A 23,448-nucleotide genomic window follows, 5' to 3' on the forward strand; every position below is an offset into this window, starting at 1 on the left:
GATTATATAAAACTACCGCTTTACTGAAAAAACCCAAAGGCCGGTATAAAAAAACAAGAATACTGATTTCGGTGTCAAAAGTGAGTACATAGCCTAACAACAACACACTAATCTATAACGCCTTTCATTGTCTTACACCAGTTCTAATATCAGCAATTTCCATTATACAATTTAAAAAATCTTAAAACTTAAGCAGAAATTTTATCTGTAAAATTTTATCTGTAATTTTAATCTGTAAAAAAACGCTCTTTTGTGTTACTCGAGATGAAGAACAAATAAACCATAATATGAATTCCGGAAATCCGGTTGTTTCTCTCTATAGAACAGAATATTCCAAGTTATGATTCAAATTCGAAAGCCAGTTTATAGTTCTAATACTATCAAGATGGCTTCACTCTGGACTTGACTAAAACTTATCATGAAATGTCCTTTTCAGAGCCAAAACGAGATTCAATCATGGTACTAAGCTCATTGTGTAGAAGTGATATCAAATTACACGAAAAAAAACATAAGACAAAACAAAAAACCTAAAGTGCTTTATTTTTTCAAAAAGTGTCCTTAATTGGTTTGCTTTTACTGTACCAAAATTCCTAAATTGTTTTGTGTTTTCAGTAAAGTACTAGTTTTCTATAATCCTACAGATATTGGGAAGTATTATCTGTTGGTGTATTTGCACCAGTTTTATCGATGTATGTTAGATAGATTGTGAAGCAATGATTTTTGATGGTTTTAGGTTTCAACTTCGCTCTAGGTTTCAACCTTATAAAAACTTAGTTTTTTTTTAAATTAATTATTATTAACTTTTGTCTCTTTTGGCAACATTTGAGCATAAAAAGATTCGTAACTTATATTAGAGTAGTCATTGGTTGTATAGCTGGTCGATAAAACAGGTTCACCTAGACGACAACATTGACCACAAAACTTGTTGGGTGTGTCACGAAAGCTAATTATCTGTAAGAGTCAAGACTTGTTTGCTATTAATTTTTTGTTAACCTTCTAGTATTAATTAAGAGCGTAAAGGGCTAAATGTGCTACTGGATGGAACTTAGAAATAATAAATTTCTAACGATCATTAACCAAGAACAAGTTCTAGAATAAGTATAATGCGTCGTTTTCAATTGGCTGATTCATATGTCGTGTAATAAGTAAAACTCCAAACAAAAACAGGGGTTTAAAAGTCTACTGTATGAATTCGGCAAAGATTTAAAGCATCCGAGGGGCTTCCTAATTGCAAAGTTGTGTTTACCAGATGGTACTTGCCACACTTCAGGAGAATATACTGGGCGTGACACAAAATCAGCCACACCGGGGGTGAAAACTGGTGGTAACACAATGAACTTATGACTCCAGATGTTGCATTCTTAACATACTACTTAACTTTTTAATTGCTACTCAACTACTGAAACTTCTGAGTTTACTTAACATTCTTAAAATGCTTCTTAATGCAAAAATGGATACCTTGTATGTCAACTATTTTAATTCTTTGGTCCAGTTGCCTACTTCGATTAAGGTTTAAAACATTAAGCAAGAGTATCTGTTGACCTAACATCTCGGCCAGAAACTCTTAGCAGTAGACCAGAGTAGTAAGAGGGGCAATGCTCCAGCCGCAGCGCGCCCTACCAACCAGATCCGCCAGCTGTACCCCTCACTCATTTTTCCAAGACGTATATGTTATTGATTATTGATCTATTGTGCGCACGTGGTTGTTAGGTAATAGTTTAGGAGATATTATTGTTTACTTGTTTATTGAGGATATTTACTAGGGACGACGTAATTTTTTGGGTCTACGAAACCTGTTTTGCTAGAGCTTACGCAAGATTTATTTTTGTCCAATTACCTCAGTATCAAACAGTTCGTGGTAACGAACTGCAGTAAGGAGCAACCGGACTCAATAGCAACCGAAACTTTAAAAAACGGAATTTTGATACCAATGTATAATAGATACATCAAAAGAATTTGATTTTTATGCTGATTTTAAATATATAGGTTTAATCCTAATAAAATTCTAATAAAAGTTTTTTTTCTAATAAAATTGTTCTACTACTAAAAAAAAAATCAAGTTTAGTTTGAGCCATCAAAAGTTACGAGCCTAAGAAAATTTGCCTGATTTTTGAAAAAAGGGAGGAACAACCCTTTAAGAGTTATAAAATCTTAATGAAAACCCTACGGTAGAGTTTCAAGCTCCTATCTACAAAAATGTGAAATTTTATATTTTTCGAAAAAAGAAAGATCACAGGTGCGTGTTTATTTGTCTTTTTGTTTGTTTGTTGTTTTTTTTTCCTATGGGTGATCGTATCAACACACTGGTCGTAGAATGCCGTGAGAGGGCTCATTTTAACGGAAATTTAAAGTTTTAGTGTCCTTTTTAAGTGACCAAAAAAGGCAACTAGGCCCCCTCCCACGCTCATTTTTTCCCAAAGTTATTGGATCAAAATTTTGAGATAGCCATTTTATTCAGCATAGTCGAGAAATCTAATACCTAAGTCTTTGAGGATAACTTAAGCCCCAACGGTCCCTGAGGGAAGGGATGAGAGTTGTGGGCATTGCCTATTGTTTACATATAATTTTGGTTATTGGGAAGTATACTTACGTCTTCAGGGTGATTTTTCTTGTAGTAGGGGGGTCGGGGGTTAGGTGAGAGGATCTTTCCACGGAGGAAATTATCATGGGGGAAGAGAGATGGGTTTTCCAGCCTTATTTAAAAAACAATACGAAATTAAATAAAAAAACATTTTCAATAGTAAGGAGCAACTTTAAAACTTAAAAAACATACGGAAATTATTACGTATATGAATAGGTTCGTCCCCTCCTCAATATCTCGTTCTTTCCACTAAAGTGTTCTTAGCAATTTTAAAAGAGCTATGTATTCTAATTAAACGGCCTTTGTCATTCAGGGGTAATTCTTAAATAATTGGAACAAAATTCGAATTTTAGTGTAAAGAGCGAGGTATTGACGAAGGGCAACCCCCCCCCCCCCTCATATACGTAATAAAAATATACAAATATAGAAGTTCGCTATGTTCTTGAATTTGTAAGTTACGTATATTTATTACTAATAAAAACGTTCGTAAATAAAATTATAAGTTCTAGCGGCCTTTTTAAGTAACCGGAAAAATTGGAGGGCAGTTAGGCCCCCTTCTCCACCTTTTTTTCTCAAAATATTCCGATCAAAAAATTTAGAAGGCCATTTAGCCAAAAAAGTAAAATTAATATGCAAATTTTATTTTAGTTATTCATATACGGTGAGCCAAAATCAAAACATGCATTGATTCAAAACTGTACAGAAATTAAATAAAAAACAAGTTTTTCAATTGAAAGTAAGGAGCAACATTAAAACTTAAGGCGAATAGAAACTATTACGTGGTTTAGGGGGTTCGTCCCATCCTTAATACCTCACTCTTTACGCTAAAGTATTTTTAGTAATTTCAAAAGAGCTATTTATACTAATTAAACAACCATTGTGATTCAGGGGTCTTTCTTAAGAAACTGGAACAAAATTTGGACTTTAGTGTCAAGAGCGAGGTAGTGACGAGGGGGCGAACCCCCTCATTTACGTAATAAAAATGTCCGAATATAGAAGTTTGCTACGCAAATTAATTTTTAAGTTTTGTATATATATTACTAATAAAAACGTTCGTAATTAAAATTAAAAGTACTAGTGGCGTTTTTAAGCGGCAAGAATATTGGAGGGAAACTAGGCCCCCTCCCCTGCCACTTTTTTCTCAAAATCATCCAATCAAAACTTTAAGAAAGCCATTTAGCCAAAAAACGTAAACTTAATATGCAAATTTCGTTTTAATTATTCATGTACGGTGAGCCAAAATGAAAACTTGCATTAATTCAAAAACGTTCAGAAATAAAAAGAAAGCAAGTTTTTTTTAACTGAAAGTAAGGAGCGACATTATAACTTAAATCGAACAGAAATTACTCCGTATATGAAAGAGGCTGTCCTCTCCTAAACCCCCAGTTCTTTACGCTAAAGTTTGACTCTTTCTCACACCTCTACTTTTAAAACAATACGAAAATTTAGCGTACAGGGCGAGGCGTTGAAGAGGGGACAGCTCCTTTTATGTACGGAATAATTTCTGCTCGTTTTAAGTTTTAATTTCGCTCTGACTTTCAGTTAAAAAAACTTGTTTTTTCTAATTCAATTGGAAAAGGCTTCAGAGCGTCAGCATTATGAATATTAATTTTTGCTCTTAGCTTATTTTTAGTGTTGTATATGAGTGCTTTTACTCTTTTGGAAAATGAAGGTGCTAGCAGCAGTGAAATAAAACCGAGAGTGCCTAATGTTGTTGGAGAAATTACAAAGAGTTCTTGGCTAACCCTTGATTTGGATGAGATGTTTGCAAGATATGTGATAGTATTGACCAAATTCGAGTTGGAGGAACAATTATGTTTTGGGGCAGAAGTGATATAATGTAAATACATAGACTGCAAGATGCTTCAAATGCAATTGTGAAATATATTGAAGATATTTTTTAATTCAGTATGTGAAAAAACAATGAGATTGCTACTATTCTATTTTTGAAAATCAAAATGTTTCGGAATCAAAAAAACATTTTTACTTGCTAGATATTTTGCTTGGTTGTCCCTCCTCTCTCTAGGCAGGATAGCAGCTCCAGTATTTTTTATTTGGTGGGAAAAGGGTCTTCATCCAGATATTCAAGGGGCAAGGGCTATATAATAACTTTCTCAAAATTATTGGGGGGCAGCTACCCCCTTGCCCCCACCGAACGATGCCCCTGTCTCTAGGAAGACAATAAATGACGAAAGGGTTGTTGAGGTAGAAAGAATGTTTATTCTTTGTCTTTGTTTGTCCATAATCAGCAGTGAGAGTGTCAGGATTGAAAACGAATAGAATTCAGAAACAAAAAATCATGCGGAATCTTTTGACTTTGGAAAAATGTTCTAATCTGAACGATTATTTTAAACAATTATCTATGCAAAGAAAATATTCTCCAAAAGAATGCTTGACGGCATCGTGAAAGATCAGTCTCCATCTTTGGACTATTGTAATAGGTTTATTTGTCATGGGCCAAATGCGTTTCTCAATTTACTGACATACTAATCAAAACAAAACAGCATGATACTGTGTATTTGGTTTTCAGCACTACCTAGAAACTCATTTAAGATTTTATCCAAACGATTTTTTACATGACAACCACAAATAGGTGGAAAAATTCTGACCAAAGAGGTTGAATTAATTGGATGTGTGACTAGACACGATTACCCCTCTTCTCTCTCTAGAAGTGAAAATAAAAATCGTTTTATCGATAGCAAGTCAGTGTTTTTCGGCAGTAAGACAGTCAACACTGAAAAAATGTTCTTTATATGTTCAATATGTTTGTATACATTGGGCAGCTGGTCATCCTGTGGGCTACTATGATTATAAACTTACTGATTTTTATTTGGCTGCTACAGAAAGTGATTCTTCAAATGAGAATACCGTGTGTAGCATTGCTTCAAACAAGCAAATTGAAACACGTGAATTTTGTAATATGAATCATCATATTATCGTTGACTTTGCAAAGAGATATAATAAATGTGAAGTTACATTGTGGTGTAGAAAATTTGACCCTGACTTTGCATACCAAGATCAGTAGACATCTAATCCTCATTATCTGCCGTCACTAATCGTTGTCGATAATCACCTACACATGGAAAAAGAAGAAGACATGGATTTTATGGCACATACATTTTTTATTAATAAACAAATTTACAAACATTATTAAAACACTTCATTCTCAGGGCACTAAAATTAATATTATAAAGGAAGGAAAGGTTGTTCTCCGCTAAAAAGTCTTTCAATCGAGAAATGTCTACATAAATGCCGAGAAATTCACTATAAGTAAAGCTGTGACGACACAAAATAAAGTATAGTAGTCCATGAAAACCACAGTTGATAAATCTTGTACTCACTTTCAGATTTTGAATAACAGATTTTCTACTTCACTCGAGGAAGTTTTTGATGTGGGGTGTGTAGAATATATATGGTAGGCTAAGAAGATCGAAAAATTCTATATTCATCCCTGTTTCAAAGGTGCATGGCCAATGACCCGTCTTTACAGTTGACAGGCTACTATTAACTATGATATTGCTGTCACAAGTTTTATGAACATGTTCGAGGAAATCCGATGGTATGCAATAGGTTTTATATTTGGACATTTATGGATCTATTTTAAATACACTGATTCATTTTATTTGTGTTCATGGTGCCAAGTATAATAGAGCACTAATAGAAATCGGAGGTAATTTCCAAATAGGTTTCAAATTTATTTAGCGAGGTAAATACTACACTCTCCTTCAATGCCTTGGCAAAGGTACGCTCAAACGTAGAGTGTCCGCACACACAATGCTCATCTATTGAGTAACAGACCTGTCCAATATACCATGAATTTTTTAAAACATCGTATCAGCTATGCCATTTTAAAATAGTTATTTTAAATAGATCCATTTTAAATAGGATCTCGATCTAGGGGTTAAATTGTCAGTTTATAAGGGGGCCTTTATCAAAGGATATATTGTACAGTGGAATTTCCTTTACTTTAAACACAAGAGGAAAGCCCAAACATTTCAAATTTGTGTGGGGAATTTGTCCATTATCCAATAGTACTTTATTCAAAAGCAAAAGCAAGTTTTGAAGAAATTTCACATTTGATAAACGATAAGTTGGTGTAAGTACGTGAACCTGTGGTAATATACCGTTGATTCTTGATTGTGTGAAGAACGAGCAGTTTGATATTATTTCGACTAGCTCTTAATTTTTCAATTTTCAAAGCAATAGAACCCATAACCTGAGTGTGTTTTGAGTGATAGGGTGCTTTGAATCCTCGAGTGTGTTTTGATTGTGATCCAATAAAATGTAACCATATGGTTTATTCCTAGCCTGATTGTACGCCGAGAGTAGAAATGTCGGTTAACCGGGATATGTTTGCTAGTTTAAAGTTATAAGGGAACTTGAATCACGAACCCCACCCCCCTGTAGATGATATACTAAAAACAATTCAAAGCAAGTGTCCACATAAATTTGCTCTGATGATAGAGATTGCAGAGAACGACGGTAACAGAAATATTTCATGATGGGATCGGACCTTGAATAACTTAAAATCTCCTGCAACCATTCTTCAATGGATTCGGCTGAATATTCAATAATCAACCACGAGTTTGGTTCAATATTATTAAAAACGTCAAGTCTTCGTATGAATTTTGCCTCTTGTGCAATACTCTTGAATTTATCATAGGACTCTTACCACACGCTAAAGTAACAATAGACGTTCTTAGGATTTTCTAAAAACATTCATTACGTTCAGAATTATTTTCGTTCAAAGTTTTATTTTGCACGACATTAATAGCCCGCAAAGAAATGATCTGAAAGCAGTTATAAATTGATACATATTACTACTTCTCGCTCTCAAAATACAAATAACCGAAAAATACCTCTGTCTGTTGAATAAATACTATTTCCCTATGTTCAAAACCATGTAAAATTAAATACCTTATCCGGACCTTCCAGATTGGAGAAAATAAATGTACTACTTTTTCTTAAAAACAACGTATTTACACAAAATAAGCACTGGAAATAACAACATATTTACAAAAAATAGGCAGGTGATAGTTGAACATTAAAAGCACTTGGGAATACCACCCTCCATGAGAGGGGGTGGCAGTTGCGGTGGTCCAAGGCTAAAAGGAGTGGCGGCCCAGGCTGGGGCTGGTCGGCTGGCTGAAAGTAAATAATAGTATAATATAGATACTTTTTTTTAGATAAAACAACAATAGTACCTTGCTCAAACTTGGAACAAACATATAAAAACACTACAAAATCATACAATATAAAACACTATACAGAACCCTATCCCTTCTACTATTGAATTTTCCAAACTGAGACACTATCTATACTGTGAACATACACCCCGGTCCAAAGTTAGGTGGTGTCCATAGGATAGTACCTTTACACCACCCGCGCACACATAGACCACGGCCAATACGGCATTTTCCTTAATTCTAACAGTGTAGTTTTTAAATTTTAAACAGCTAATCACCATGAATTTTGCCCTTGAAACTTGACTATTTTCCATACAGTCTCTATAAACGCTCATGTCAAAATACTCATTCATATAGTGTGTAGGCACCACCCTTGCAGACTTTTTTGGTTCCCTTATTGTGTCTTTACAAACAGTATATATTAGGACCTGCAAGCACAATGTGGGAAATCAAGTCGCTTCCCATCTCCGAATAAATGGACTCGTTCCAATTGGTATAGTACATTCAAGAGCTAATGTGCATACCATTTTTTAAATTGTATAATGGATTCTCTATTTTAAATTTTATCAGGGGTGAATCAGTGTATGCTTAATACACTTGAAATTGTCCCTCCCCTGGTCATTGGAGCTTACGCAAATTGTAATAAAAATCGAACTTGAGCTTCTTTTATACTTCTAAATGGCACTGCCAGCGTTATTTTTTTATTTAAGCCTACGTTTCTTTTTTCCCACGTAAAAGGACCGTTTTATATTCGATGATCGTGAACAAGGTAAAGTTTAGATCAGCAATGTATTGAGCATATTCTTTTGGGCTGCTTACTACGTCGCAATGACTCCTATGGCACCCACCCTGGCATTTCTTACTGAAGGCTGAACCAAAATGAGCTTAAAAATCTCTTTTTCAGCCTTCGTCTTTGCTTCAGAAGGTTTACCGAAAAAGGTGTCAATAAACGTCATCATGCAAAACTATTGGTTGAATTGGAGGGCTCTAGTGACCCTAAGAACATTGGCTAGCATCCACCACAGAAGAACGTGGTGTACGACAATCTTCTGTTTTGGATGAAGGTCGGTAATAAGCTTTTGTTTTGAAGGTATGCAGTGCATACCCCCATCCTCTACCAATGAAATAGTACATGAACTCAGTGAGTCCTTAGACACCGATCTGTTGATGCACGGCAAAAAACACTTTACCGAGTCATAAGTTCCACATGTATTTTACCATCAAATTTGAAAAACCATCCTTGTGGTCCATTTCCTCAACAGTTGCAATGTCGGGGAAACGGGGAAACTTGGATCACAAGAATTATCCAGCCATTTGTAGCTCCCTCGCGGCAAAAAGCAGTGAGGCATTGCCGACAGAGAAAAAGAGTTATATTTTGAAAAACTACGTCCGTATTTTCACCGATGTTTGTCCAATCAGGTCAGTTTCCAGGATACAATCCCCGTGGAAGAAATACTTTCCTTGCATGGACCTCTCTACAAATAAGGGTTGACCCACGTCGGCAACCAAATCTATTTTCTCTTTAATTATTTTAAAAAATAAATCCATCACAAAATTTGGAGTTTAAAAATAATATCCCAAACCCAATCCAAATTCCTGATAGATTTTGTCCGTATTTTTACATATGATATTCAACATCATAAATACACGACTTTTCAGATACATTTTACAATAATCCTCCCCACTTTACACCTTCCTTTGACCCAAACGTTTCTAGCAAATTCTTTATCGACAGTGGTGCCTTGACAATCGTGCAGTGAATCATAAAATGCTTCAATAGGCGGCAATTCTTCCTTACGTAGCCATGAGGCAGAGTTGTAGCATTCATGAGGTTATGTGAACCTAACACGTCAATAAATCATACATTTAATCATCTGTAAAGCACAGTTTAAGGAGAAGGAAACTATTAAAATCGTGGCTTTTCTGTACTTGAATTAATTGACCTAGAGATTTGGGGGAAAAACCATAGGAATATAAAAACGGATCTTATTGAAGCACCGTTACCATTATCAATTGTTTTCCATTTTAAATCTAGGACTAGCAGTTTCTCAGATGATTCGGGTATGATATTATAAGAAAAAGAACTACCTTCCCATGAACCACCTACAACATCACATTTCTGCAAACGCACCAAAGCTGGTAATAATAATTTCAAACCAAATTTGGAATTGGGTATGTAAACCGGTACAAAGTACTGTTGCTTAACATTTTAATTATGAGATTTATGGGACAGTCCACAAAAGTTACTGCACCCGATAGAATTAAGTTAGTTAAATATTTTTTGTCGCTGACTGGCATTTCCCCACTACCCTCAACATATTTACCCTTGCAAACCCTACGAATTTTCTTATCTCTATTAAATAGCTCGTCCTCGCTTAATAGGCTCATTGGGTAATTCGCATATTGCAGCTGTTAAATTGACATATTTATGTTTAAATAAGTTTAATCATGGCTGTGCCAACACAAGTTTCCCCCCTCCCTAATGTCTCAAAAATCTCTAAAAAGTGCATGGTATTACTAGCATCTCTGTGTACATATGCAAAAGAGATAGCAATGGCTTCATGTTATTTCACACAATTCGAGTTCAACGGATCGTAACGTCCCTTGGTTTGGCTTCTGTGTCCAACGTCACCTTATCACTCACCAAGAGTGAATTTGGAAAATTCTTGAATCGCAAGATGACATTGTCCTCCGAGACCGTTTCTACAGACTGGTACCCATGACGCTGAATGTACTTCAAGTAATGTCTTAATTTTAATTCTTTATGGAATCTAGAAAGAAACACTAGGCATTAGTAGCATGCTCTCCTCCAAATGTTTTTACCCTCACACAAAACCCGACTAAGGTCAGTAATTGTAACTAAATGTCCAATTGAATTACGATCACTAACAAGCTCGTAAAGAAACCATACCCAGTGTTTCACCGATTCAATGAACGGAGCCCTAACTAAATATATTACCTCCTTTTTGTTTTTATGTTCCTCCTCGTCAAATTCTATGTCATACTACAACACTGTAGCACAAATCTTCAAATGTTCGTTAGCCCTCTTAAAAATATCTATTCCTTTAAGTGTTACAGGATATAGTCCATTTAAACGGTTAAAATTTATTTCAGGAAACTCTAACTCCTCCTCAAACCCTTTTATCTACCAAATCGTCCAAAAGCATCTTAGTGGCATCTTTTTTTCAGGGTTTTATGGCCTGCCACGAGGACTGCTTGCTTGAAGCACTAAAGACCCATGTTGAAAGAAAACCATTGTTCACCTTTACACCGCTTTATATCTATATTATATTTTATCAACTTTTTAATCCCGCGTATTAAAACAAAACTCTTCTGAAACTTTGCCAAATTTATATCTAAACTTGCAATAAATAAAACCACTGAACCATTCCCTTTTCATATAACTTTGTACTTCAGTCACAATACTGCCCTCACACTCTAAAAATATACCCTGAAAATTATGCTGGTTTTGGTGAAGTGTCTGCATTTCGGTTTGCATATAATGCGACTACGGTTCAACCGACTTCTCACTTAAATGAAAAAATTGCGCAGTGGGCTCTAATGCTATCCCTACCTCCCCCTCCTGAATCTTCCTTTCAACCTTGCTTGCATATGAGTGTACTATGTTCGAAGGTTCTGAAAAAATACTGCTACCAATAAGTGAGTCAAAGAGATCCCCAATTCAGCTCTAAGGACATAAACATTGCGCAAGGCTTAACTAGACAAGTAAAAATCAAGTAATTTAGGGATGGACTGCTACCACTTGGTCCTAATCGCTCCTGATCTTTTAGTAGCCTCTCAACCTCGTTGGTTAGAACTTCCTCTAGCAGTTGACCCAAAAATTCAAGGTCAAGGCTGAGATTAGCTACAGAAGCGTCAAGATCGAAATTGGGAGAATTACACTATTTGGATTCCTCTAGGATCTAAATGACGCAGAGATTGTTGCAAAATGCCGGTGGTGGTGACAGTATTAGTGTCTCCGTGCTATAAAAAAGATTGTTGGCCTCTTGAGTTGGCACTAGTGTTGCAATGTGAGCCCAGAAATAAAAAACCTATTTTCTTTTGAAACAGTTGTAATTTTAACCTTTAATAATATATATTAACCCATAAAAAGAATAAATTATTAGCCCGTAATTTTCTGAGGGTGAAACCCCTCCCACCAGCATCAAACAAGGTTTATAACATTTCCCGGTTATTTTAAGGGTTAGGGCTCCCTTCTCCCTCCCAAAACACCGAATAAGGCTACCCAAAACCCTGTTATTCCCTCTCCTTTGAAATTTCGTCATGGATTTTGTTATGAGTCTCAATAACTATGACTTTACTTACGTGGGGCTTACCATTGGTAGGGTACATGGATATGTGCTGGTCCGAACCAATCTTTGAATAACTGTTCAACTCATTACACTTGGACATCGTTATCCTCTATTGCTGGCATTTTAACAGAAACCTGGAAGAAAATATCAAAGTTATTTTCTTCTTGAAATCATTGTAATAATAACCTGAAAGGGAATATATTATTAATTTAAGTTTCAGTGCTCTCAGACTTTCAATGAATTTTCTTGAGTTGAGTGATTCTCTTGAGGTGTTAAACCACGATTAACACCATATTTTCTTTTTGAAATTGTCCGGTTTTAGGTCGAATATGAAAAGATTACTTTAACAGTGACGAAAAACCTGTAACTATTTCTTTGAGGCCAAAACCCCCTCAGACCCCCCCTCAGATGAATGGAACAAGGGCCCTCTCAGTATCCTATCACACAGACAAATTTATTACTTTTTCAGCCTTCTGCCTCTTGCAGGATTTGCTGCTAAAACTTTAATCCTGCCTCTTGCAGGATTAAAGTTAAGTTTTTACCACTAAAACACATAGTAAGCCATCAAGCTTTTCTTTCGAAAAATACCGTTTTGCTATCTCTTAGTCTCAATTAATTGCAATTTTACTTACGGTAGGGTTGGCAATATTGGTTTCGCCATGCATTTTGGGCGCAGAAGAACTTACATCTTCGCCTTGCGTGGGGGGCCCAGGTCTTGAGAAAGCCGCATCTTTGCCACTTTGTATGCTGGGACCAGCTTCTGCATTACATACCGTCACTTTCTTTGCGGGAGGCAGTTCCTCCTGGCTGAAGTTTTCCTGAAATGAATTTTTTTCAAATTACTTGACCCTTAAAAAATCCTAGTTTCAACAAAAATTATGTTCTCCATTAAATTTTCTTCTAATAACCCAAACAGAGCCGAAATATGGCACTTATATAGCAACAAAATGATGTGTAACCTCTTTTGCCTACACTATGTAAGGGGGACTGTATACTATACTTCATGTAACATGGTTTACTCTGTAAATACTTTGTCGCCTTCCCCTTAAATCTGCCTTTATTAACCCATGCATGTGCGAAAACACTGTAATAATATGACAGAAAATGATATGTAACCTCTTTTGCCTACACATTGTAAGAAGGACCTTACACTATTTGGTTTACTTGTTCATATTACTTGGTTTACTCTTGAAATGCTCTGTCGCCTTCTCCTCAAGTCTGCCACTAATAACCTACGCATAGCCAAAAATATCTTACTGATATGATAGCAAAAATGATATTTAACCCCTTTTGCTTACACTATGTAAGGGGGTAATTCATGTAATTTTTTTCATTGTAAATACTCTGTGACCTTCCCCATAAATATTCCTCTAATAACCCATGCTTATCCAAAAAAGATAGTGATATCACAGCAAAATGATATTTAAGCCCTTTGCTTATATTATGTAAGGAGGGAGCATTTTACCTCAAAAAGGAATTACGAATGAAACCCCTATCTGATTGAGGAACGGTATGATGAATGCAAAAAGCTTTTAGCTTGATTCCCGAATAGCTAAAAGATGTTAATTAGTTACCCAGGTGTCATAATATGCTTCGATTAGCGAAAGCGCTTTTGAAAGAGTGAACATATTTGGACAGTAAATCTGTTTGATGTGAGAAAATATGATTATTGAACCCTCGATAATTTTTTTATGGGGAAGAGGTTAAAGTTTTTACTTGTTAGTTTCCTACTGAGAATTAAATCATTTTGAATTTAACCATAATCACCTTATCTTTAGGGGGAAGGGGGTTACCACCATCCTTAATGTACTAAGAACCTTACCTGTAGGTATGCTCGGATCATATCCTTTTTAAAATTTATTTTGTCACAACTCATTTCGAATGTTAGGCTGATAAAATTCGACGTTTGTACACTGATTTTATACTCTGAAGAAACAATGAAATTACCCGGTCCATTACTGGTAAGAGAACAAACAAACTCTCGCATAATCCTTGTAACGGGAAAATATCGGAAGTTCGTACTTGTTAAAAATTTGAGGATCAATACATACCTAGATCACATAACGATGAAAGTCTTTGTGTGTTAGCAGCAGTAAAAACACATATTTGGCCCATAGGAAGTCCTATAAATTTGAGAATGCAAATAAAGCCCTGTGTAAGCCCCACCAAAGTACCCATGTTATCTAAACAAGTAAACATTGGAGTCAGGAATGCTATGATCAACTTTTTTTACATCCAAAGGTTCCCCACTTGACTAGAATATTGAAGAAGGCCTTGAAGGTTCTTCTATCCTAGACAATTAACTATTATGTAATAAACCCCTGTGCTTTTATTAAGTGTATGCTTCATTAAGTGGATCTTCTCCAAGCGATTAACATTTTACTTAACCCCCCTACCTATTTCCGGTGCTGACACTGATGAAGCAAGTTATTACTTAGCATAAGATCAATGCTAGATAAATAAATTTCTTCTCAGTATTAGGTCGTGTGAAAGGTTATCTGCAATCGACGATGAAAATGATGGACTCAGTGATCCTTTGACAATGGCTGTCGAAAAAGAGAAGATAAAAAAAACTAGATTCTCATAAACTGCTCGATGATTTCTCTAAGCAACATAGTCGGTGGTACTGCCCGTTTCTAGCATGTTTGCTTAGATTTTGTTTTGTTTTTATTCTCTGTCTACAAAAAAAAATCAGAAAAAGATCTTTGACCTCCCTCCATCCTATATTTTACATACAGTTCGAAAACAAGACGCCTTCACCCTATTTTTAATTTATTACTTACTAGTTAATTTGCTATTTAGTTGAAAAACAATTTTATTTCGTGGAGAACTGAACATTTTCAACATTGATCCGAAACAGATGCGACTTGAATAATTTCCTAGACGGCAGTTTGTGCAGTGGGCGACTTAAAAAATTCGGTAGCCTAGGCGGAAATAACTCTTATCAGTACCAAGTTTTAGAGTTTGAAAGATCACCTGCTAGTCCTGTTATATCCATTCTTGGTAAGTTTCTGGCTTTAAGTATTACAGCAGTTAGCCTTGAGGCTGCTGGTTGGTAGCAAAGGGATACCAGAAGTTCGCCACGGCTTTGGGATTTCATCTGCAAAAACAATATGAATCACCAAATGTGAAACAAAATAATTGAAAAAACACGAAGATAATCCAAGAAAATATTAAAGAAGATATTCAATTTTGTTGAAACCAATTTTACGAAGTCTTTACTGCAATGTACCTAAGTAACAAATTTGCCATTTCGATTGGATTTTTACCGAATTAATAAAAGAAAATATCATAAAATTGTCGTGACAATTAAAACCTAAATAACGTTTAGGGCCAATTTATGAAGTGCATAGTGTAATTGACCTAAGAATCGAAGTTACACCTAAGGATATACTCTACATATTGCACCTTCAAGCATATTAATTCAAGGTCAATAAATTTAGCTAATTATTCTATTTAGCAATAAATTGGTCTATAAGTTATTACTAATTAAATTTAGTTACGTTAACATCAGATTTCTATCAGTTATTACTATATTGAATTATTTTTCTTATGTTATTTTTAACAATAAATATTAACTTAATCATTTGCATTTGATGTGTTGGTATCTTTTTCAAACCTTTAGATTTTTACCAGTCGAGCATCCGAATAATTATCAGCAGCAGCTTTACTAAGAACGGCAGTGCTCAGGGGCAGATCCAGGCGACATCTTTATCCTGACGTAGTTGCAGTTGACTTTCATAGAGTCGCCACTTGCAATGTACTCGAATCTGTCACATAAATCAAATTCTGTGGAGAAAAAGCCACTGAAATTCTTTAAAAATTTATTAACTCCCGCCTGATATGTGGAATTATTCAAATTGACTTCTCAGTGATTTGTACAATAGTGTATTTTTTTTTCCTTTAACAACAAAATAAGAAAAAACACTCAAGATTTTGGTTGAAAAGGAAGAAAGAAAGGGGTTTATTCATAAACATTAAAACCAAGATGTACTAAGCAAAAATGATTTATGTGTATGTGGAGATTGAAATTGGAAATAGAATGGGGAAAATATATTGTCGATAGCGATATTTAGCGAAAGTGGCTTTAGAGAATGAAAATCTGCATATTGCTTTTGATTTTAAATTACCAATATTTTATTGATGGAGAGGAAGAAAATAATAACAAAATAAGCGAGAAAAAGGATATTAGTATGCAGTGGTATCGTCGAGGCTGGGGGCAGCTGCCCCAAATAATTTGGGAAAAATCTATTATTTTTTAAGTGGCTCTAAAACTGCTACTAATTAAGTGTCAAATTTGCTCTTCACTTTGAACGGATAATTTTTTTTAATTAATCCATGCTTGTTTTTAACATAAGGAAAACGAGAAAAAGAGGGATCCATTACACTTCATAATATGTTCCAAATTAATATTTTTCTAAATATACTGCCTTTGAAACCGTATCATGAAGTAAAAATATGAGCCTAGTTAATCGCAAAATTGAAAATTATTCCATGCTTCCTGTTTCGCTACATTCGCTCAGGTCAATTTTCCTTCAACTATTTAAGGTGATTTTACCTCCTAAAATCTATCAGTTCAAGAGTAGATTATCTTGTTTTAAAACCTTCAAAAATTGAAATGAATATACCCTCTACATCTCAAAATAGGAAAAAATGGGATCATTGAAGAATAAAAAGGTAAATATATTTTTATACAAAAACAAACAAGGAAACAATAGTTTCTTTGTATATTACAGTGAATAAAAATACAGTGAATATAACTTCATGGCTGAAAAAGAAAATAAGACTTAGTAATTGATTTTTTTTTAATGATATTCGTCTTATAACTAGATAGGTCAAATCGGTTGTGGTTTGGTCATGGAATTTAGGAGAGCGGGATCCGCTACAAGAATCAAGTGTTTTAATTTGATTTCCAGTATTTAATCGAAATTCTGATTGTCTTATTTGTCATTGAAATGCCTAATAAGCGCTGATAACACCCTAATCCACGCGTTTTGGATTCACATACTAACCCATAAAAGTAGAACTGCCTCTACGTATAATACCATGCTGATTCCTTGCTATTTTCGCTTTTCTAAATATTTCTTTTAAATTTCTGCTAAAAAACATTGACATAAATGTGCTAAGAATTATGACTGAAATAAGTCGTATTTCACAGAAGGCTAGCGCTACTTGTGGAATATTTATCTCTGCATCAGTATGCTGTACGAAATCTCTGCTGAGAATAGGATAAAGTAAACTTAAACAAAATATATATGTTTTTCTCACAATTTAGAAATTTTATTTACACGTATAAGCAGTACCCAAACTTTTAATTTTTCTGTTGTTATCAGTTTTATCCTACAGCATTGGGAGATCGAGCTTTGCTTGTGAAGGGAAATATAGACATAAAAACGATATTCAGTGTACCCCGCCCCCCGAAATGTATACCCTGATTTACACATTAAAAATTTTGTGTAATTTTTATAAAATTCTTTTTTTTTAAACAAAGACAGAAAGGGGGAGGTAAACTCTAGGAGTCAATTTTCACTTCCAATTGGCATCCCTGGCTATTTTTAACTAATTTAAGGTTTCTGCCGCAATGATACCAAATATTGTTCAGATTCTCAGGATATTCTTTGTAAAACAATGCCCAACGGATAAATTAATAATTCTAACTTTATTTTTCGAATATTTTCAAATTTGAAATACGGTCACTATTTAAATGTGGGGAATATGTCGCAATACAATCAGACACTCATCCAGTATCTTTACTTAGACAGCTATTGCGCTGCCTATGATTTTTGTTTTGGCTTTTTGTGGTCCGCTTATATCAAAACTATCTATTAACATAAATTAGCAAACCTACGAAAAAATAAATTTAATAAAAAAAAATCATAAATAATATTTCAATAAATCACATATGTTAAAAGTTTAATATAATAAACTAAATCTTACAGAGTCAAAATCTATTCAAAATTAATAGGAAATGAATAGCGCGATGCCCAGGGCTATTAGAATATACCTTGTTTCAATTATGAGCTTGAGTATCCTGTGCTGGGGTTGGAGGTTTTGGGAAGTGGAGGAGGAATATGTACTGCAGCATCATTGATGAATCTGGCTGAAAAAGCTGAGTGCAAACAACATTGATCTTTGCCCACCCGAAAGCTTCTTTGCGCTACACTACTGTCGTCTGCAGCAGGTATTGTGGTATTGTGGGTATTGGTAAAGTGGTAAAAGGTATTGTGTAATGTGCTACACTACTGTCGTCTGCAGCAGGTATTGTGGTATTGTGGGTATTGGTAAAGTGGTAAAAGGTATTGTGTAATGTGCTACACTACTGTCGTCTGCAGCAGGTATTGTGGTATTGTGGGTATTGGTAAAGTGGTAAAAGGTATTGTGTAATGTGCTACACTACTGTCGTCTGCAGCAGGTATTGTGGTATTGTGGGTATTGGTAAAGTGGTAAAAGGTATTGTGTAATGTGCTACACTACTGTCGTCTGCAGCAGGTATTGTGGTATTGTGGGTATTGGTAAAGTGGTAAAAGGTATTGTGTAATGTGCTACACTACTGTCGTCTGCAGCAGGTATTGTGGTATTGTGGGTATTGGTAATGTGGTAAAAGGTATTGTGTAATGTTTTTAAATACCCCAAGTAGCGAGTTTGTTACATAGTCACTTTTCTTCACTACCACTTGAATAGCACCTACTTCGATAGCACCTCCTCTTTCCCCCTCCCCAATAAAAGTATTGTAACGACACCCCTGTTAATATGAGAAAACAAGACATGGAGCCTTGTTTACCATCTTTATAAGTGAGCAATAATTGTATATTTACTTAGCTTTCATCGAAAATGGCTCCATATTTTTTTCAGGAAAATTTGTTTCTTGAAATACTCTCGCCTAAAAAAAACGATCTAGATACTTCAGAAGTTTGAGAAAATAAGAGCCTTAATTTTGGAAAAAAGATTTACGTCAGTGACGTCATTTTGTATACATTATTGCAATATTGCAATGACGTTGTCACACTGATGTGGGAAAAACTGGTAATTGCAAAAACAATTGTTATATATTTTAACTAAGGATTTCAACAATTCACTTACATTAACAAAAGAAAAACCAAAAGTTTGGAGCATGGTAGACATTCGGTGTAAAAAATCGGTTCAATAATCAAATATCTTTGAAAAGACGGCATAATGATTATACATTAAATTGCTAAAAGGGTGGAAAACTGGTAATTGCAAAATATTTGAATATATTTTGAAAATGAATTACAAAAATTTAAAAACCTAAAAAAAGAAAACCAAAAGTTTGGAGCTTAGTAGAAATTACCGTTATAAATCTTATTTGATTCAATAATTAAATATCTTTGATAAGTTGCAGTATGATATATTTGATAAGTTATAGACAAGTTATCGATGAAAAGACATTAAATTGCTTAAAGAGCAAAAAATGGTAATTGGAAAAATAACTGTGCATATTTTAACAAGGGATTACAACAATTTAAAACCTTAAGAAAGAAAACTAGAAGAATGAAGCCTATTAGTAGACCGTCTGTGTTATAAATTGGACTTGCTTCAATAACCAAATATCTTTGAAAAGACCTAGTATGAAAAGACATATCAGTATGAAAAACTTATCTAAAGGTAGAACTAAAAAACGAAGTGTTTTAAATGATAGTTCATTGGAAGAAAAAGATGTTTCTGTCCAACCACCTAAACATTTAACAAATATACAACCTGGGCCATGATGTAAGACATACACAAATAAGGGCAGCTAAAGCAAAGGCTATGGCAAATTGTCTGAAGTAATGAAAATCCAAAGTGAAGTAGAAAGAAAAATGGGATTAGAAGATAAGCGATAGGAAGAATCAAAACGTACAGAATTAAAAACAAATAGCAATGAGAACGAAAATGGTGGTTCTTTGAAACCACATGAACTATCAAACGTGATAAGACCAAGGGACCGCCCCGAAATAATTAAACTCACAACGGGTGAAAATTCGCAACCTGGGCTGTCAAATGAGACAAGACCATAAAATCGAAAATTTACAAGCGTTATAACTGATAATTCGTTGCAAGAAAAAACAATTTTTGTCCCACCACCTGAACAATTAAAAAATCTACAACCTGGGCCGTCATGCAAAACTAGACCAATAAGGGCAGGTAAAGTAAAGGGCATTGGAAAATTGCCTGAACTAATGAAAATCCAAAATGAAGAAGAAAGATCAATGGGGTTAGAAGATAAGTGACAGCAGAGTCAAAACGTGCCAAAATTAAAAATGATAGTTATGATATTTGGGTTTGGGATTTTCACATGGACACGGTCATTAATACTTACCATGCCTTTGTTAAAACAAAATTAAGGTTCAGCGATATGTATTTCGTAATGACAAAAGACAAGCTGGGGCAAAAGTAGACGTTCAACATTTTATAAAAGTTCCAAGCAATGAAATAGCTGTAAACAGCGACATAAGAGTTTATAAAGGCATAAGCCAAGAACCTGATACTGCATCAGCCTCGGATAAAAAACAAAGACTTGGTGTTATGCTTTTCATAATGACAAAAGACAAGCCAAGGGAAAAGTTAAAGGTCCAATAACAAAAAAAAACTAATTTTACAAAGGTGCTAATTCCAATTTAAGGTCATTTAAATTGATGAAAATGAAGCAGAGATAAATGTGACTAGAAAATGAGAATTATTATTGTGATGTAAGAATTATGAATGTGATTCTCACCTAGTGAAAGTGAGAATCACCACACCTAAAGAAAAAGGCATGGAACAAACGAGTGCGAGAATCACATAGATTTGGAAACGAAATTTTGAACAGGGATCTGTTGTTGGGAACTGCAAAAGACGTATCTGTTATCTACAACGCATTAAAAAATTAAATGAGATGATGTATGAATCTAAACTACTAAAGCAAAAGGCATGAACAAAACTTTCTGATGTAAAGACGAACAAAAATAGACTATGAATTCTACGGTTAGAAAACAAAGAACAGTGATGACTGGCCGCAAAAACAATTTAATTTGGTCAGGACTATAAGAGAGAATTCGTATTTTTCACACGGTGATTGCATCGAACCTGTGGTGACTTCCTGTCATCAAGAAAAGGATCATATTGTCTGCAGTTAGAAGGCAAGCCAATGAGAATAGTCTTCTATTCTCTTGTTATGAAAAAATTCTCCAAAACAAGAAAAATATATATATGACGCTTCGGATTTGACGCAACTTTCAAAGAGTCTTAAAAGAATAGGCAATTGGTTTTACTCCCAACCAACTTAAATGCTAAAGCTAAATTTGACGGCAAATCTCCTATAACAAAAATGATTAAAGGATGGTGCTATGCAAATTCTGGATGGTGTATTTTAATGAAAGCAAACATCTTTGAAGTCTCGAAAAAAATTCACATTTACACCTGATTTGTGACCTCTCACAGTCCCAGAAAATAGGAAAAAGGGAAACAAATAAACACGAAACTTAAGAAGTCGCGGTACAACCCAAGAAAACAGGTCATTGCTACCTAGCACTGGATTTTAATACTTATGGGAGCTGATACAGACAGACTCCTTGAGCCTTAAGGTAAATTCTAACAAAATATAGAAACATTTGTCGGGTGGAAACGACCAAATGAAGTTACTATGGTGTATCGAGGTGTATTGTGTAATTCCAGGTGTATCTGATAGAAAGTAAAACTCTCTGAAATAATTCTAGAGAATTTATCAAGAAAGCATAGACAACCTTGATTATCCGTCTAAGAATACAGCCAATACAAACATCGTTTCAGATAAAAATAAATAAAAATAAAAGAAGTTTTGCATGAGGAGAAAATGGGCTTTCGTTGATTAAATAAAATCCAGGTCGGAAAAACTAATTTTCTAACTTATCCAGAACCAGAACGAACAGCAAATATTTATCCCAATGAAAAAATCTTTTTCTTTTCAAGCAGCATGACATCTGCCTACTTAAGCAAAATTCAACTACTATCAAAGTCTACCTTCAATTACCCAATTAACTCTTTTGCGTATTTGTTCCTAGTATTTTTTTTCCTTCACACAGTCTGTTTAGAATATGTTTATTAGTTGCGTTTAATTTATTTTTATCTGTCTCTACCAGGTATTTAGTTCAAAATCAGATCCCCTTAATGAAACCTGCTTGATTTTCTTCAAAACGCAGAGCTTAGACGGTGCTCTTAATGTTTAAATGGGTAATGAATATTTCCAGGGAATCATACATTAAATAATGCCTCAATTAATACTTTTGATTGTATTATTAATAATTAAATACTTATATAAGATAACATCTTTAAAGAACCTTTGCATGGAGAATGAGGCTGTCACCTAGCTCAGCCCTTCCTCTTCCTCATTGGGCACCGTTGAACATAATTATTGGATGGAAGCTTACCTTCAAATTCCTAGGTGCTATGTCACGGCATAGTAGCTTGCTATCACTAGTTTCTGTGTCTTCATTTTCTGACTCCTTTATAGCTTGGGAGACAGGGAGCAGCACTTCTCCAATAACGTCATCTCTTGAATAGCGGTCGAAACTGAGAACCACGAAATGGAGAGCCATTGACTGAAAAAGACATGTATGAAAAATTTCATTCCAATAGCCAAAAAATTTAATTCAACTTGCTAGTAGCTACTATCCAGTAAAAATAACATTCCTACTAGCTAAGTATCCAGATAAGGAGTTTTGGTCATGTGGATTTCAATGGTATACTATTTATGTTTCTAAGGCTATCCACTCCAGAAATAACATGATAAGTTTCATTTTTGGTGTCATGGTGTTGCCAACGATGGTGTTGCCAGGATAAACCTATACGAAGTATATGGATATAAGCAAGGCCATATGCAGGGGAGGGGGCCTACATGTAATGAGCCTCTCCCCCTGAATCGTAAAAACGAAATTATAGAAAAAGTGGGGTAGCGGTGACAATCTTATCGTGGTACCCATACCCATGGCAGTAACAGGAGCAAATAAGGGCCTACCTCTCCTAACTTCAGTTACTTCTCAGATACATTACTTCCCAGTTACTTCTTAGCTCTATTCCTACTCCACAGTCGTTGCAATATTAAGCCTATCTGTGATAAGTTTTTTTTTTGTGATAAGGAATCCTTGATTGGCTTCATATTGAGAGGTCACTACAATTTTTTCATCTTTATTTTTCTTTTTGTCACACTCTTATTTCTTTCGTCCTCGTATAAGTCATTTAACGAAAACATTCACATGGTACTGCAATTAGTTGAACCATTGATAACTTAAATATGTTCATAGCGTTAGATTAGATCTTACAAAAGATGTCTAAGCTTTTAAACCATTTGATGAGTTGACACTGGCTCAAAGAGAGCTGGAACAAGCAGCAAATGATAGTTTAAATAATTTTTTTC

The 23,448-nt window shown here is 34.8% G+C and overlaps 2 protein-coding genes across 2 annotated transcripts in view; one reads left to right on the forward strand and one right to left on the reverse strand.

The window, feature by feature from the left end:
* LOC136031000 (arginase-1-like) overlaps window positions 1-23,448 on the forward strand; it is a 188,227-nt gene that overhangs the window by 62,879 nt on the left and 101,900 nt on the right. The gene's annotated exons all lie outside the window — the stretch shown is intronic.
* Window positions 1-23,448, reverse strand: part of LOC136030997 (synaptotagmin-4-like) — a 340,989-nt gene that overhangs the window by 17,030 nt on the left and 300,511 nt on the right. Inside the window, exons 7-8 of the mRNA XM_065710157.1 lie at window positions 22,463-22,633; window positions 15,057-15,180 (exon numbers count right to left, since the gene is read on the reverse strand). Of these exons, the coding sequence (XP_065566229.1) occupies window positions 15,057-15,180; window positions 22,463-22,633 (295 nt within the window). The remainder of the gene's footprint in view (window positions 1-15,056; window positions 15,181-22,462; window positions 22,634-23,448) is intronic.

Source organism: Artemia franciscana, chromosome 9, assembly GCF_032884065.1.
Source record: "Artemia franciscana chromosome 9, ASM3288406v1, whole genome shotgun sequence".
NCBI lineage: Eukaryota > Metazoa > Arthropoda > Branchiopoda > Anostraca > Artemiidae > Artemia > Artemia franciscana.